This window comes from Hemiscyllium ocellatum, chromosome 7 (genome assembly GCF_020745735.1).
Source record: "Hemiscyllium ocellatum isolate sHemOce1 chromosome 7, sHemOce1.pat.X.cur, whole genome shotgun sequence".
Lineage (NCBI taxonomy): Eukaryota > Metazoa > Chordata > Chondrichthyes > Orectolobiformes > Hemiscylliidae > Hemiscyllium > Hemiscyllium ocellatum.
This window is the reverse complement of record NC_083407.1, coordinates 21,356,775-21,374,672: the sequence shown is the minus strand read 5'-3', so window position 1 is coordinate 21,374,672 and position 17,898 is coordinate 21,356,775. Positions and strand designations below refer to the sequence as shown.

Sequence of the window (17,898 nt, the reverse complement as noted above, 5' to 3'; positions counted from 1 at the left end):
CAGCCTACAGATCACCAGGTGGCAGTCTCATCCACCCTAACCTTCAACATGAATGTTGACTTGTGTTAGAAACTAATTTAGAAAGAACACTCCACTCTATAACAGCACAATTAATTCAATAATTATTTCCCTTTCCATCAAAAACCAGCAACTCAGATTGGTTCCAGATGAGAACTGCTGAGCCCTTCTCTCTAGAATAGCTCCCAGTCAGTTCTGTAACTCTCAACCTTGAAACCATTATTGGGTGCATCAGCATGTTGACTGTTGTAAGTGAGAAATGTTTAATCAGACTAATTCCTTCCATAATGTATATCAATTTTTTTTTCTTGACGTGGACAAAGTGGAAGAGGAAAATTCCTTTCAGATTTTAATCTTTTTTTCTTGAAAGGATAATATACAAATATCATGTTTACTTCAGCTCTGTCTGGGGTTCCATTAAGGGAGAGTAGGACAGTGGCTATATTTTTTTGAACCTTCAATATACAACCCTGGAACAATGACTTTGGGACACAAGTTCAAAATCTAGTTCAAATCCAATGAATCCAGCTGGGAAACTGAAATTTAACTGAAAAAAACTAGAATAATAGTCTGGACTCAGTCATGGTGACCATGAGGCCATTAGATTATCATAATGAGGCCACTGGATTGTCATAATAACCTCTCCAGAACTTTCTCACCCTGTTTCATTTATGAGGGCTAGGGCATGAATCTACAGAAATAAGTGACAGATGCATAGATCACCCAGGTACCCACTTGGCAAGCCTGAGGCTGTACTCTGATAAAGCTACTCCTCCTAGGCATGATTTGGAGTTGCCGGTGTTGGACTGGGGTGTATAAAGTTAAAAATCTCTCAACACCAGGTTATAGTCCAACAGGTTTAATTGGAAGCACACTAGCTTTAGGGAAGGATTTCTGTCTATTTTTTGCCTGGCCAATGTGATTCCAGACCTACGGCAACGGTAGCAAATCTTCATGGTCCTTTGAAATGGCCTAGTAAGCCGCTGAGTTCAGAAGTAGTCAAAGTTGCACAGCAAATGTTAGGGCCTTGCCAGGGATACTCACATCCCATGAAAAAGAATAGGAAGAAACATAATTGACAGATTCCTGCGAGGTAGCTTTTTCCTGTTTAAGAAACTTTGGTAGATTAGGTCTATATCTATTACCAGGTCACATTCAAGCCAGATCAGTTAAGGACAAGTTTCCTTTCCCTAAAGGACATTAGGGAGCCTTTTCTGAACTGCTTGTGTGTTGCAGACTAAGGAGACCAAAACTGTTCACAGTAGTCTTGAAACAAGCATAAAGAATAAAACTAAAAGGCAAATTCTATTTATAATTCAATGCTTTGCTAAATTACCTATGTGGTGAGAATATATTAATCATCTGCTTTTTCAGTATGGCATAACAAGAATCACAGTAAGAAATGAGATCACTTACTGAAAGCTAACCTCGGTCCCATGCTCCTATAATATGAGGATTTATACAACAATCACACACAAAGTTTCAGCAATCCTTAAACATGAACAAAAGTTTTTAAAATTTAACAAAGAAGCTCCTGCTCTGGTATAGAGTTGACAAAAGTGCACTCCAAGGAATAAATGGTCTTGTGAGAAAATGAAATTTAGGAGCAATGTGTGATTAGAAGAGGTTGCAGAGATAGGAAGGGGTGAAACCAAGGGATTTGAAAACAGGATGAGAACAGGATTTGCTAAGTTTTTTCAAATAAAATGGTTCATCAAGTAACTTCATTAAATAAAGTGACTGTCCAAAAATCAATAATGATCTTCAAACTAAAGAAAATTATACTTCAGATCTCTGAATGAGACAGGATCCCTCTAAAGTTTTCTGCTTGCAAGATGAAATTAGGGTGGCAGTTTAAAAGCATAATTATCTTTTATCTCCTAATTTTCTATTCAAGGATTGCTTTGCAATGAAAATTGTAGGTTGCCACAGATCAAGGACACATTGTCTTTGGCTATATCACTTGCCTAGGAGGTTAAAAATCACAACACCAGGTTATAGTCCAACAGGTTTAATTGGAAGCACACTAGCTTTTGGAGCGTCGCTCCTTCATCAGGTGATAGTCCTGATGAAGGAGTGACGTTCCGAAAGCTAGTGTGCTTCCAATTAAACCTGTTGGACTATAACCTGGTGTTGAGAGATTTTTAACTTTATACACCCCAGTCCAACACCGGCATCTCCAAATCATGCCTAGGAGGAGTAGCTTTATCAGAGTACAGCCTCAGGCTTGCCAAGTGGGTACCTGGGTGATCTATGCATCTGTCACTTATTTCTGTAGATTCATGCCCTAGCCCTCATAAATGAAACAGGGTGAGAAAGTTCTGGAGAACTGAGTGCAATGATTGTCATAGTGCAAAGCAACTCAATATTAATGAACAAGTGGCTCTGCAATGTATCAGTGCTCCACAATTCTATGCTATAGTTTGGTTGCGGTGAGAGTGGCGGTGATTAAAGGTTTGAGGCTAAAAAATGGCTATTAAACCTATCTCTACAGGATGGAGTAACGAAAAGCTATACCATTACTCAAAGGGAAAAGAGGAAATACAAATAGACATTCAGAGGAAAATTGCAAGAAAGGATAATAAGCAGAATTGTATTCTAACCAAGGGAAATGTATAGTTTATCCGAACTAAATGAAGATTACAAATGACATAATCAGGAGAATCCAACTGTCAATACAAGTTGTAAACAATAGATACCATTTCAATCCCTATTGAATTGAATTGAATTTATTATCATGTGTACTGAGGCACAGTGATAAGCTTTGTCTTGTGAGCAATACAGGCAGGTTATATAGTTAAGAAGCATAGATAAGTAAATAATAAGTAAACAGTGGCAAAAACACAAAATACAGATACAGGCGAATGCTAAACGTTTGAAAGTCCATTCATTATTGAAACAACAGTATGGTAGAAACGGTTGTGAAACTGGCCAGTGTGTGTTCAGGCTTCTGTCCCTTCTCCCAAGGTCAAGGTTGTAGAAAAACATGGCCAGGGTGGGATGGATCTTTGAGAATGCTGGCTGTCTTTCCTTGACAGCTGACCTGGTAGATGGATTCTATAGATGGAAAGTTGGCCTTTCAGATTGTCTGGGCCAAGTTGACCACTCTCTGTAACCGTCTCCGATCTTGAATGTACAGTTTCCATAGCAGGTAGTGATACATCCAGACAGAATGCTCCAGATGGCGTACCTATAGAAGTTGGCAAGGGTATTCACCATCATGCCAAATTTCCTCAGCTGCCTGAGGAAGAAGAGACGTTGTTGGGCCTTTGTAACCAGTACGTCCACATGACGAGTCTAAGAAAGCTTGTTGTGGATGAGCACTCCCAGATGCTTGACACTCTCCACTCGTTCCATTTCTGCGTTGTTAACGTGTTGGGGGGCATGAATAACATCTCGCTGAAAATCAATAATGAGTTTCTTGGTTTTGCCAGCATTGAGAGCTAGGTTGTTCTCAGTGCATCATTTTTCCTGGTCTTCCACCTCCTGTCTGTTTTGTTACCGTCTGAGATTTGACTGACTATGGTGGTATCATCAACAAACTTGTAAATGGCATTAGTCTGGTATTTGGCAACACAGTCATGGGTATACAGAGAGTACAGTAGGGGGCTGAGTACGCACCCCTGGTTTGGGAGGGGCGGGGGTGGAGAGGAGAGGCTCCAGTTTTGAGTGTTAATGAGGATGAAACATTGTCCCCAATGTTCACCGATTGTGGCCTGTGGGTCAGGACCCCGAGGATCCAGCTGCAGAGACTGGGGCTTAGTCCGAGATCACTAAGTTTAGTAATCAGTCTTGAGGGGATACTAGTGTTGAAGGCTGAACTGTAGTCAATGAGTATGATTCTTGCGTTGTTCAATATCATGCTCTGCATTAAAATTTAAGTTATGATTTTGTTAATCCAGAGATCCAGATAATGTTCTGGGACTTGGGTTCAAATCCCACCATGGCTGATGGTGGACTTTTAATGCAATAAAAATCTGGAATTAAGAGTCTAATAATGACCATGAATCCATTGTCAATTGTCAGAAAAAAAACCCATCTAGTTCACTAATATCCTGTGGGGAAGAAAACTGCCATCCTTACCTGATCTGGCCTACATTGACTCCAGACACACTGCAATTTAGTTGACTTTTAACAGCACTCTGGGCAAATAGGTATGGGCAATAAATGCTGGCCTAGCCAGTGATGTCTGCACCATATGAATAAAAAAAATCTTCATCCAGATACAAAACTGTGTGAAGTACTCAGTTTCTGCAATGCACTAACTCAACGAGAAATGAAGAACAAAACATCTGGTTCCTGAATTGAATAGCTCAGTGCATACAACTATGACAAGTGAAAGTGATCAATACTCACTGGTGTTTGAATCATCATGGCTCTCTGGTCTCGCATTGTTCGTACAATGTCCAATGGATACACTGGCTGATTGCATTCAATTAGACACATTGCTGTCTCCATAGTAATGAGAACTCCTGTCCGACCTATCCCAGCACTGTAAAATATAATTTGGTGGATTGTTAGCTCAGTTGCTGGGGAGTCGGTGATGCCAATAGGTGTGACCGATGCTTGCATCAGCTGAGGTCATCATGAAGGTCCTGCTTTCCCAACCTTGCCTGAGCATGGTGACCTTTAGGTTAAACTCCTCACCAGCCATCTCTTCTTCTGATCAGAGAACAGATTATGGTAACTTTACCCACGTAAAACATAATTACATATGAGCAAGCTGTACTGGAGTCAGCATCCTCACTTACTCTCTTTAAAAAAAATGGTCTTCAGATTTTCCACCTTAAATATCCTACATTCAATCGATGTCCATTGTTTCCTGTCTTTATGATTTCAAAGGCATCATCTTAGTGAAGTGGCATTGCAGACCTATTAGTTTAACGCCCTTACTATGGAAGAGTTCAAAGCTACACAAGGTACTAACTGTTGTTCCAAGGATCTTGGATGATCTCTCCATTTTTCTGATTATTTCTAGAGGATGAGAGTGTTTGCTGACCATCCTAACGACCCTCGAGAAAATGATGGTGAGACTGAATTCAGGAGAAATTTCTTTACTTAAAAGATAACAAGTCTTTGGAGTTCTTCATGCCAGAGAGCTGCTGAGTATGTTCAAGACAACAGTTAACAATTTATTGACCTTAAAGGGGTATATGGAATGCAAGAAGGTAGATGATCAGCAATAGTCTACTGAATAACAAATCAAACTCAAAAGGGCTTGCTCTCGCTTCTAACTCTTACATTGTTATGACTTTTACATTGATAATCTAATCTTTCACTTGCTTTGAAAGCCCATCCATTAGATGTTCTAATTTTAAGATCTAGTGAACCTGAATTCTCAAATCGCATGCTCATCCACGTAACAATATATCACCCACATTCACTGATATAGAATTCCACTGCAACATTTATGGCCATTTAATTTATTCTCATCACCACCATACAGCTTCCTTTGATATTCTCAATAATTTGCAATGCATCTTATTTTTGAATGTCTGCACATTTTAAATAGGGTGAGGCATATCCAAAATATTTAAGAATAAAGTGAACCAAACTAATGCCAGAATCGATCACTATTTCAACCACTGAGGAACTGCCTTTAACAATTTTGAATCCATCTGCTATGAACACTTGCTTGGTTCATTTTTCCTGTAGTGTCTTGTGTGGTAGATGGTCAGAGAAACAACAAATTCTGAATTTCCACAGTAAACCTTTAGAAGAAAAACATTAGTCTCATTCAGAAATATGTCAGTAGTGCAGCTAATTATTTGTATGGATGCAACATCTGTAACTGCAAAATTCTTATCTTAGGAGAGTGGCCAGACATGTTCTGTTTCCCACCTCTCTTCTTATTTTGGTTGAAAAACTGTCTTCAATTAAATAATTGTGAACCATAATCGGATTAAATCAATCTCACTTCCTAACCAATTTCAAGAATATCAAATCTGGTATTGTAAATTCACCTCTGAACATCTAGGTCCCATCCCTGTGGATTCCCAAATCAGGTTTTGCCACTCCCATCCCAAAATAATTCAGCAAGTGCTTACTATTTTGAGTACCTACCTAGTTAAGCCAAATATGAAAAACATCCTCCACTGTTATATTGGCTATCATCATATTAGCACAGTGGCTTAGTGGTTAGCACTGTTGCCTCAGTACCAGTGACCCAGGTTTGAGTCCAGCCTGGGGCGACTGTGTGGAGTTTACACATTCTCCCCATGTCTGCATGGGTTTCCTCTGGGTGCTCTGGTTTTGTCCCAGAGTCTAAAGATGTGCAGGTTTGGTGAATTGACCATGCTAAACTTCCCACAGTGTTCAGGGTGTGCAGGCTAGGTACATTTACATATAGAACATAGAAAAATACAGCGCAGTACAGGCCCTTCGGCCCTCGATGTTGCGCGATCAAATCCTACCTAACCTACACTAGCCCAATAACTTCCATATGCCTATCCAATGCCTGCTTAAATTACCATTTGTTAGGGGAATGAAGAGCAATCGGGTAGGGAATGGGTCTCAGTGGGATACTCTTCGGAGGGTCGCTGTGGACTTGTTGAGCTAAATGGTCTGTTTGCACACTGTAGAGATTCTGTGATTCTACTTCATCCTGACCTCACTTGACACTTGAGCACAGTGTTCCAGCTACAGTCACTGCTTCAGGAAGACAGACTTGGGCAACATCCTTCCCCCACAGTTTAGTCCAGATATAGCCTCTTGACTATTGTTATGGCTGATCAGCTTCCTCAGGACAGATTAGCAAGCAAAGGTCGGATTCTACATGTCAATATAGTTCAGTTCCAAATTAGGTAGGAAAACTTCTCAAGTGAAACTTCTCCAGAAAGAAAAAAAAACAAATATTTTTGCTCTTGTCAAGCTTAAACTCTGATTTGTTGACCCAAAAGGCAAACACTATGCAGAGATCAAGAATTATTTTTTGAATTAACATATCTATCATGTTGGTGACAAGACAATAACAATGGATTATAATCAGCATTTTCCAGAGACAAACTTAGCATTTAAATCAATTAAAATCTTCAGACATTTCAACAGTAAGTCACTGTCATTGGGTGGAACAAAAAAAATGCTCAAAAATGATCTGGAAGAAGCTCTTGTTTAGCATATGATTTTAAGCAGTCTACATTTAAAAGTTACCAACTATAGAAAAATAATTCATAGGTGCTTAAAAAATGTTTTTTCTTCTTCCCTGGCAGCATCCCAATTTCTCACTAAACAAGGAATTGCGGATGCTGGACATCTGAAACAAGAACATAAATTGTTTGAGAAACTCAGCAGGATCTGTGGAAAACAAACAAAGTTAATGTTTCGAATCCAGGGACCCTTTTACTTAACAGTTCTGAAGAAGGGTGACTGGACTCGAAATGTGAAGCACAGATGCTGCCATACCTGCCGATGTTCTCTAGCAATTTATGTTTTTGACCCAATTTCTCAGTTAGGTTCTGACCACATTAAATTCTTCCATTTATCACTATGTTTGTTTGTAGCAGATAAACTACATGTACCTGCAGTGTACGACAACTGGTTCATCTTTGCCAACCCGCGTTTCTCGAACAAGTAACACAAACTTCAGAAAATCACTCGAATCATCAGGAACACCATGATCAGGCCATGCAATATACTGGATTTGGGTGAGTGGACGGCTCTCATTTTTCTGTGAAGTTGCAAAAGATTACATTTCACTAACAGACAAACAAGATATACATGTAATGTCTTCAAGGTTATCTTAAAATAAAACTATTAGAGCAGGCTGAAAATGGGTGCCAATTCGATTTGCAGTTTGCCTTTAATTAAAAGTTTTCACTCAGGAATTGAGCCAATTTTGATCTTGCTCAAAAGTGTGTTTTATAGTTCAAAATATTTTTCATTACTTAGGTCCCAAATAAGGGCTTCAGCTTTGAGGTCTAGTCTTGAACATCTGTACATTTGTATTACTGAACAGGAGTCGCTTCGATCACCTCGAGAACATGAGTCAGCCTGTGTTGTTGCTGCCATCATTTCACAACAGGGTCACAGAAATACCAGAAATGCAATACAAGAAACGTTTCAGATAGACTAGATATCTTACACATTATTTACTGAATGAAACATATCGAAAGTAGTCATACAGTCAGAGAAACAGATCCTTTTTGTTCCAACTCATGTTTGCCTACCAGATTTCCTAAACTGATCTTGTCCCATTTGCCAGCATTTGGCCCATTCCCTCTAAACTGTTCCAATTCACGTACCCATCCAGATGCCTTTAAATGCAGCAATTGTACCCACCACCAATATTCCCTCTGGCAATTCATTCCGCACATGCACCACCTTCTGTGTGAAACAGTTGTTCCTCAGGCCCATTTTTAACTCTTTCCCCTCTCATCTTAAACATGAGGACTCCCTTAAGCTGTTGTGGTTCTGTTCGCCGAGCTGGGAATTTGTGTTGCAGACGTTTCGTCCCCTGTCTAGGTGACATCCTCAGTGCTCGGGAGCCTCCTGTGAAGTGCTTCTGTGATCTTTCCTCCGGCATTTGTAGTGGTTTGAATCTGCAGTAGATGCTATTATGATGAACAGCGTCAATTCATAACAGTCATCATACTGGTTAATTCTTTCTTCAGATGCTGCCAGACCCAAGTTTCTCCTGCACTGCTTTTCTTAGAAATAGACACTGATGTTTCAAAGTGGCAGTGGTGCGCCCACAGGCCCAGTAAAGTTGGGCAACCCCAGACCGATGTCTCGAGAACACAAAAGGTTCCTCGAACAACATTCAAGTGTTTCAAGCAACATTTAGTTCATTAAAAATATTAAATCTTTCAATTTTTCACAATATTCTTCACACTTAACAAAAAAGTGAAGTCATTAATAGTACTTAATCTATTAACATTGAGGGCAGGAATAGGAGGATAGAGCCGGTGAATGCACAGCTGATGAAGCTGATGTATGGGAGATGGATTCACATTTTGGATCATTGGAATCTCTTTTGGAGGTAGAAGTGACCTGTACAAGAAGGACGGATTGCACCTAAATTGGAAGGGATCCTAATATACTGGCAGGGAAATTTGCTGGAGCTGCTCAGGAGGAGGGGAAGTGGCGTTATTGATAAGGGATAGCATTACAGCTGTGCTGAGAGGGGATATCCCTGGAAATACATCCAGGGAAGTTATTTGGGTGGAACTGAGAAATAAAGGGATGATCACCTTATTGGGATTGCATTATAGACCTCCTAATAGTCAGAGGGAAATTGAGAAACAAATTTCTAAGGAGATCACAGCTATCTGCAAGAATAATAGGGTAGTTATGATAGGGGATTTTAACTTTCCAAACATCAAATGGGACTGCCATAGTATTAAGGGTTTAGATGGAGAGGAATTTGTTAAGTGTGTACAAAAAAAATTTTCTGACTCAGTATGTGGATGTACCTACCAGAGAAGGTGCAAAATCGGACTTACACTTGGAAATAAGGCAGGGCAGGTGACTGAAGTGTCAGTGGGGGAGCACTTTGGGGCCAGCGAACGTAATTCTATTCGATTTAAAATTGTGATGGAAAAGGATAGACCAGATTGAAAAGTTGAAGTTCTAAATTGGAGAAAGGCAAATTTTACCAGTATTAGGCAAGAACTTTCGAAAGCTGACTGGGGGCAAATGTTCGCAAGGAAAGGGACGGCTGGAAAATGGGAAACCTTCAGAAAAGAGATAATGAGAATCCAGAGAAAGTATATTCCTGTTAGGGTGAAAGGAAAGGCCGCTGGGTATAGGGAATGCTGGATGACTAAAGAAATTGAGAGTTTGGTATCGAAAAAGGAAGCAAGCATATGTAAGATATAGACAGGATCGATCAAGTGAATCCTTAGAAGAGTTAAAGGCAGTAGGAATATACTTAAGAGGGAAATCAGGAGGACAAAAAGGGGACATGAGATAGCTTTGGCAAACAGAAAGAAGAATCTAAAGGGTTTTTACAAATACGTTAAAGAGAAAAGGGTAACTAGGGAGAGAATAAGGCCCCTCAAAGATTAGCAAGGCGGCCTTTGTGTGGAGCCACAGAAAATGGGGGAAGATACTAAATGAGTATTTTGCAAAAACTTTCTGTGGAAGAGGATGTGGAAGATATAGACTGTAGGGAAATAGATGGTGGCACTTTGCAAAATGTCCATATTACAGAGGAACAAGTGCTGGGTGTCTTGGAATGCATAAAAATGGATAAATACTCAGGACCTGATCAGGTATACCCTAGAACTCTGTGGGAAGCTAGAGGAGTGATTGCTGGGCCTCTTGCTGAGATATTTGTATCACTGATAGTCACAGATGAGGTGCCGGAAGACTGGAGGTTGGCTAATGTGGTGCCACTCATTAAGAAGGGTGCTAAGGACAAGTCAGGGAACTACAGACCAGTAAGCCTTATGTCAGTGGTGGGCAAGTTGTTGGAGGGAATGGAATCCTGAGGGACAGGGTGTACATGCATTTGGAAAGGCAAGGACTGATTAGGGGTAGTCAACAAGGCTTTGTGGGAGGGGGGGGGTCGGGGGGAATCATGTCTCACAAAATTGATTGAGTTTTTGAAGAAGTAACAAAGAGGATCAATGAGGCCAGAGTGGTAGATGTGACCTGTATGGACTTCAGTAAAGTGTTCGACAAGGTTCCCAATGGGAGACTGATTAGCAAGGATAGATCTCATGGAATACAGGGAGAAGTAGCCATTTGGATACAGAACTGGTTGAAAGGTAGAAGAAAGAGGCTGGTGGTGGAGGGTTGTTTTTCAGACTGGAGGCCTGTGTCCAGTGGAGTGCCACAAGGATCGGTGCTGGGTCTTCTACTTTTTGTCATTTACATAAATGATATGGATGTGAGCATAAGAGGTACAGTTAGTAAGTTTGCAGATGACACCAAAATTGGGGGTGCAGTGAACAGTGAAAAGGGATACCTCAGATTACCTTGACCAGATCAGCCAATGGGCTGAGAAGTGGCAGATGAAGTTTAATTCAGATAAATACGAGGTGCTGCATTTTGGGAAAGCAAATCTTAGCAGGACTTATACACTTAATGGTAAGGTCCTCAGGAGTGTTGCTGAACAAAGAGACCTTGGAGTGCAGGTTCATAGCTCCATGAAAGTGGAGTCGCAGGTAGATAGGATAGTGAAGGCGGCATTTGGCATGCTTTCCTTTATTGGTCAGAGTATTGAGTACAAGAGTTGGGAGGTCATGTTGCTGCTGTACAGGACCATTGGTTAGGCCACTGTTGGAATATTGCGTGCAATTCTGGTCTCCTTCCCATCAGAAAGACGTTGTGAAACTTGAAAGGCTTCACAAAAGATTTACAAGGATGTTGCCAGGGTTGAAGGATTTGAGCTATAGGGAGAGGCTGAACAGACTGGGGCTGTTTTCCCTGTTTTCGAAGGCTGAGGGGTGACATTATAGAGGTTTATAAAATTATGACGGGCATGGATAGAGTAAATAGACAAATTCTTTTCCCTTATGTCAGGGAGTCCAGTACTAGAGGGCAGAGGTTTAGAGTGAGAGGGGAAAGATATAAAAGAGACTTAAGGGGCAACCTTTTCACAGAGGATGGTACGTGTATGGAATGAACTGCCAGAGGAAGTGGTGGGAATAGGAATAGGAAGGTTTTGGAGGGATATGGGCTGGGTGGGACTAGATTGGGTTGGGATATCTGATCGACATGGACGGGTTGGACCGAAGTGTCTATTTCCATCTCTATGACTCTATATAAAAGTGGTGTGAAAGGAAAATTCCATGGAATTTTACAATTAGTGAGTTTTGAGAAGATTTGTAGCTGAGGTTAAGGCTCTGGATGTAAGTTTGCTCGCTGATCTGGAAGGCTCATTTCCAGACGTTTTGTTACACTACCTGGCATCATGGTCGCTCACAAACCCACCAACACACTAAAACAGCATCTAATGAACTCGAAAGACCCTGTACAGACAACAAGCAAAATTAATGTAATTTGCAAAATACTGTGCAAGAACAAACACGACATTGGACAAACAGACAGAAAACTAGCCACAAGGATACATGAACGTCAACTAGCCACAAAATGACATGACCCTCTCTCACTAGTATTCTTTCATACAGATAAGGAAGGACAACACTTCGACTGGGACAACACATCCATCCTAGGACAAGCCAAACAGGGACACGCATGAGAATTCCTAGAAGCATGGCTTTCCAACCGGACAAACACATCGAGTTAGACCCCATCTACCACCCCCTGAGAAAAAGAACAGGAAATGACTTCACCGACCAAACATAAATAGAAAGCAGGAATCATCAGCAGTGCTTCGACCGGAGGCCCACTGAAGATGTTACCTAGTAGGGTGACGAAACATCTGGAAATGAACCTTCCAGCTCAGTGAGCAAACCTACATCCAGAATTTCACAGGACTACTTAACTAAAAATAATGGCTGAAAATGACTGCCATTATTTAGATTAGACTGGTGCTGGAAAAGCACAGCAGGCCAGACAGCATCCAAGGAGCAGGAAAATTGACATTTCGGGCAAAAGCCCTTAATCAGGATCAGCCCTTCATCAGGCCCCCTTGAAAATTACTGCCTTAGACCAAAGGGATCTGGATGAGATGGGGTCAGAGTTGGGGGGGTCAACTTTCAGACCCCACTCCACTTTTCAAAGGACTGACAATGAATTACGTCAGATATATCATGAACAAAGATCGCTGTATGTTTGAGGTGAGAAAGTGGGGAAAAACACCATTCCTGCCAACCTTCTCCCCGACACACAAGGAAGTTAAGAAATTGACTCAAGATGATGATTTGAATAACTGTAAATTGACAAAAGGAGAATATTCAGCAAGACCTGGGTGTTCTTCTGCACCAGTCATGAAAGTAAGCACACAGGTGCAACAGGCAGTAAATTGTATGTTGGATATCTTTGCTGCTATCATACAGAGCATTGGTGAGGCCATGTACATATTGTGTGCAGTTTCGGTGTCTTTTTGCTATGGAGGGATTGCAGTGAAAACTTTTGCCAAGTTGATTCCACGAATGAGTTTGAGGAGAGATTGAATCGGTTAGGATCAGTATTTACTGAAGTTTAGAAGAATGAGGGGAACCTAAAAATTCCAACAGGACCAGACAGGTGAGATCCAGGATGGATGTTCCCAATAGTGGGGTAAGTCCAAAATGAGGGGTCATACTTTCAGAATAAGGGGTAACTGTTTAGGAATGAGGAGAAATTTCTTTACCCAGAGAGCGGCGAGCCTGTGGAATTCATTATCACATACAGTGGTTGATTTGAAAACATTGTGTTGATGAGGAGGTAGTAGATATAGCCATCTTTGCTAAAGTAATCAGAGTATTGTGTTAAGGGCAGGATCAGTGGACTGAGCTCAATATCCTGAAGAAGGGCTTATGTCCGAAACGTCAATCCTCCTGCTCCTTGGATGCTGCCTGACTGCTGCGCTTTTCCAGCAACACATTTTTCAGCTCTGATCTCCAGCATCAGCAGTCCTCACTTTCTCCTGAGCTCAATATCAGCCAAAATCCTAATGAATGGTGGAGCAGGCTCGAGGCAGCAAATGGCTTACTCCTATCTTCTACAAACCAAGGGTTCTGGGATAAGTCAAAAACTGGAGTTGAGAATTATCAGATCACCCATGATCTCACTGAATGGGGGGAAACAGACCTGACGCGCTCAACACCCTACTTCTGCTCGTGTCATATGGCCTTAAGGCACTGCTTCCTTGTAACTGGCATTGGTGTCTGCCTCACTTCAGCCAACAGGTGAGGCAATAGTGCAATGAATGTCCACAGATCAATAATAAACACCAGGTTTAGCAATCAGAAATGGTAACTAAGCTTTGCTTGTCTTCTCCAAAGTGACTGAGATCAATTGCACTGCCTCGAGGAAATAGAAAATTAATAGGTTGCAGTTTCCTGACAAGATCAACTCATTGCACAGACCATGCATTGAGCTTGCAAATTTCCTGATTCACATGACTCATTGAAAATTCCTGAATTTAAATTTAAGGTAATAATAAAAGACAATAACCATGGCTCATAAGAACTTTCTGCATGAAATGTGCTGCATTCCAACTGACATCAATGAAGTAAAATTCTGTTATGCGTTGCCTATTCTACTACAAACAACCATATCAGATGGCTGACCTCAGAAGACCCAAGTATTTACAATTAAAATTTTCACCCATACCAGAGACTTGATGTAGATAAAATATGTTTAGGCATGCTTAACACTCCCAGGTTTATTGCAGGAACACTCCAGATGGTAGCAGTTTTAATTCCAATACCACTATTAGCAAACATTTAACAATCAGCAATCTAGGCTAGGCAACAGAGCACAAGTTGACCAAGCCTGCATGAACAAGTGTAGAGTGATAAGTATGTTTGAGAACCACAGAGCAGAAAACACTGCCAGTTATCTTTCGCAGCACATTCAACTTACCTCCAAGTTAGTTAAAGTCAATTCTCTGAAAACATATGCGGGGTTTCCCTCTTCTGATTGACAACCAATCTCAAAGTTTCCATACGATGCACTTTCAGAACGCTCAGGCCAATACTGGTGACACTTGACCTAAGTAGAGAAAGCACAGCAGGTTAGGCAGCATCCAAGAAGCAGAAGAGTAGATGTCTTGGACATAAGCCCTTCATGTGCTTTTCCAGCACCAAACTTTTCGATTCTGACTCTCTAGCGTCTTCAGTCCTCACTTTCTCTTATTTTCAATATTGTTTGGAGATCAGTTGGGATACAGCCTGCTGAGACCTATCTAGCTCATCCTCTGAGTGAGGATGAGCTGGATAGGTCTCAGCAGACTGAGGGCCCAAAATGGCAACTGAAACCCTAATCTAAACGTTTGCCTGAAGATCCACTGTAGGAGTTATTTTTGGCTATCCCTCATGATTTATTTTGAATGAACAATGTTTGAAGATAACATTGACAACCAACTGGGTTTAGTGCCTGTGGGTGCCAGAGTACTGACATAAAGCAGTATTAAACAATTTATACCCTATCCTTTACCTCCTCCCATGAGCTGACAATTATTGAACAAATTGGTCATCATCTGCAGAAAAGTTTTGTTTTACCCTTGTTACCATGTGCTTGCATCCATAAATGATGCATCACAAGGATGAATGTCCAAACTTTAATATTTCTAACTATGTTGTTTGACTAAGACGTAACGTTGATTAAGTCCTAATTCTACAGTAGACTACAAATGCTGTTGCTTATTAAAGAAAACCGGGTTGATAAAATTTAGAATTTTTATAAATCTATGTTAATAATGAACATAATTAGCTGTTTTATAATTTTATGCTGTGAACAGTGAAGCAGCAGGATTAGAGAGTGACAGTGCACCCCTTCAACTTCTATGAAAATTCAGCCTCCAGGGAGCTGGATAAAGTAGGTGGCTGAGAACAGAGTTTGTGATGGCAAAGGTTTTCCCACAGTTTCTGTTCTTCCAAGACTCAAAATTGGACAAGCAATTGGATAAATTAGAGATTATAAGAGGTAGTATGAGTTGGATGTCAGTGTTAAATCAGTTGTTATTGTTGATATCACGAAGGGTTGCATAGGACACTAAGTGGGAGGAAGTTTCAATAACATTCCCCAAGTTCCATCTATAGAAAATAAAGAGGGCAAACTGCTCATGTCTGTGAACAGCATTGTGATCTGGAAATGAGGACTACTGAAGCCAGACTTACTTCTTTCAGGTAAGGTGGATGAATTTGGAAGGAACTGGTACAGCCCAATTCTGGCATATATATATATTGCAGAAGACTAAAAATTAAAATTAAATATAAATTAATTTATAAAGTCGTCAATATCTACAGATAGCTTTAAAAGCATGAACCTTATCTCTCACTAACACAGCTGGTTCACAGTGCTGGGACAACAAAAGGAAGTTACTTGGGGTTGATAACATTCTGCTAAAGTTGCTTTTCATGTACAAAAGCAGAAAAAGCATCACAAATTGATGTCCCTATAAATGTATTTTGAAGAGCATTAACAAATTGTAACCCTCGACTCAAAATCAATGAGGGAAAAATTTAAACGAGAATGAAAATGATTGAAGAACCAGCTGCAAATTCCAGTATGAAACCTACAAGAGTCCAAGATTGAAATAGTTCCTTCTCAAGTATGATCACATTAATATTGTACTAATATAGATCATGCTTATAAAATAATTATTTCACGGTTGTGGGCATCAATAGCTAGGTCAACATTTGTTGCCATCTCCAACAGCCCTTGAGAGAAAGTAATGGTGAGCCGTCATTTTGAATTGCTAGTCATAAGGTTTGGGTATGACCACGGTGGGAGAGAGTTCCAGGATATTTGACCAAGTTACAGTGAAAGAAGGTCAACACGGCTGCAAGTCAGGATGGAGTATGGATTGGAAGAAAACTTACAGGTAGTGGCATTCCCATGCCACCCTTGTCCTTTCAGCTGGTAGAGGTATGTGCTTGAAAGGTGCTGTCAAAGGAGCGAGTTTTTGCAACACGTAGATAGTACACACCTGTTGCCATTGTCCAAAAGTAATAACGGAAGTGAATATTAAAGGCTTTGTCCTGGATCATAGATTGGTATTGCTGGAGCTGCACTAATCCAATTAAGTAGACAGTATTTCATCACACTCTTGATTTGTGCCTTGGAAACGTGGACAGGCATTGGGAATTAGGAGGTACTTATTGTATAATTCTTGCTTTTGGAATCACAAAATGATCGGTTTAGTTTATGGACAAAGGAATCACCCAGTCAGTGTTCCCTCAAAGTTGCTCAGCCACTCGGAGTGTCTGTGTGTCGATTGGTGTACTACTGCATTGACATCTGGTTTTGGAAGTCACCGCTGTGCATACACCTTGGAGCTCCACTCAGACAAAAAAATTAAATTGAAAACAGTGCACAGGATGTTTATATTGATCGATTCAGCAATAACAATGAAAATGAATGTCAAAGGGAGATAACAATTGCCTGGCACTATGGGGTGTTAATGCTACTTGGCACTTATTAGCTCCTTGATGTCACACACAAGTCAAATACTAGCTTGATGTCAAGGTAAGCAACTCTCAGTTCAAATTCAGTTACTTTACACATGCTTGGAACAAACTTGCCATGACATCATGAGCTGAGTGCCTTTGGCAAATCCCAAACTGAGCATTCGTGTACAGGTTTCTGCTGTGTATGAGCCACATGTTAGCACCATGGTCTGTCATTTAACTGTTGATGGAGAATAGACTAATGGGGTAGTAATTGGTTGGATTGTCTTTTTCTGTTTTTGTGCATGAGGCATAGGCAGGCTTCTTGCACATTGCTACGCAGATCATGTTCTGGAACAGCCTGGCTTTGGGGCACAGCTAATTCTAGAGAACAAATCAGAATGAATACTTCCAAAAAGAGACCAGATTCCAAATAGATGTTACCTCAGTGATAACAGCTAGAATTAAACCAATGGTGTAAAAACAAAGCAGTGGAGAAACTCGGGTCTGGCAGCACCTGTGAAGAGTCAGATCTGACTTGTGTCAGACTCGAAACACAACTTCTGTTTCTCTCTCCAAAGATGCTAACTGATCTGCTCAGTTTCTTCAGCACTTCATTAATATTTCAGATCTCCAGAACTCATAGTATTCCACTTTTATTGAAAATAATAGTAAAAGGTCTGAGTTCAAGCCCCACCTGCCATGGTGGTGCACCATAACCATAAGTCTCTCTAATTTGCTTTTCTGAGATATGTACATGGCAGTGACTTCCGAAAATGGAAGTTAATGTGTTGGCATGACGATTGGCATGTGCAATGCTTCGAACCACAAGCCAATCCAAATTCCTGCACATGCCCATGCAGCTTTGAAGAAACATTGGTCATAACATTTTCAAACATATTGATTAAAAATAACTACACTGTTTAAAATCTGT

At 40.6% G+C, this 17,898-nt stretch overlaps 1 protein-coding gene across 3 annotated transcripts in view; it reads right to left on the bottom strand.

Annotated features, from left to right (window-relative positions):
• ptpn4a (protein tyrosine phosphatase non-receptor type 4a) overlaps positions 1–17,898 on the bottom strand; it is a 439,903-nt gene that overhangs the window by 11,204 nt on the left and 410,801 nt on the right. For all 3 annotated transcript variants that reach the window (XM_060827024.1, XM_060827026.1, XM_060827025.1), the window contains 3 exons: positions 14,437–14,565; positions 7,536–7,684; positions 4,375–4,510 (listed from right to left, as the gene is read on the bottom strand). In XM_060827024.1, the coding sequence (XP_060683007.1) occupies positions 4,375–4,510; positions 7,536–7,684; positions 14,437–14,565 (414 nt within the window). The remainder of the gene's footprint in view (positions 1–4,374; positions 4,511–7,535; positions 7,685–14,436; positions 14,566–17,898) is intronic.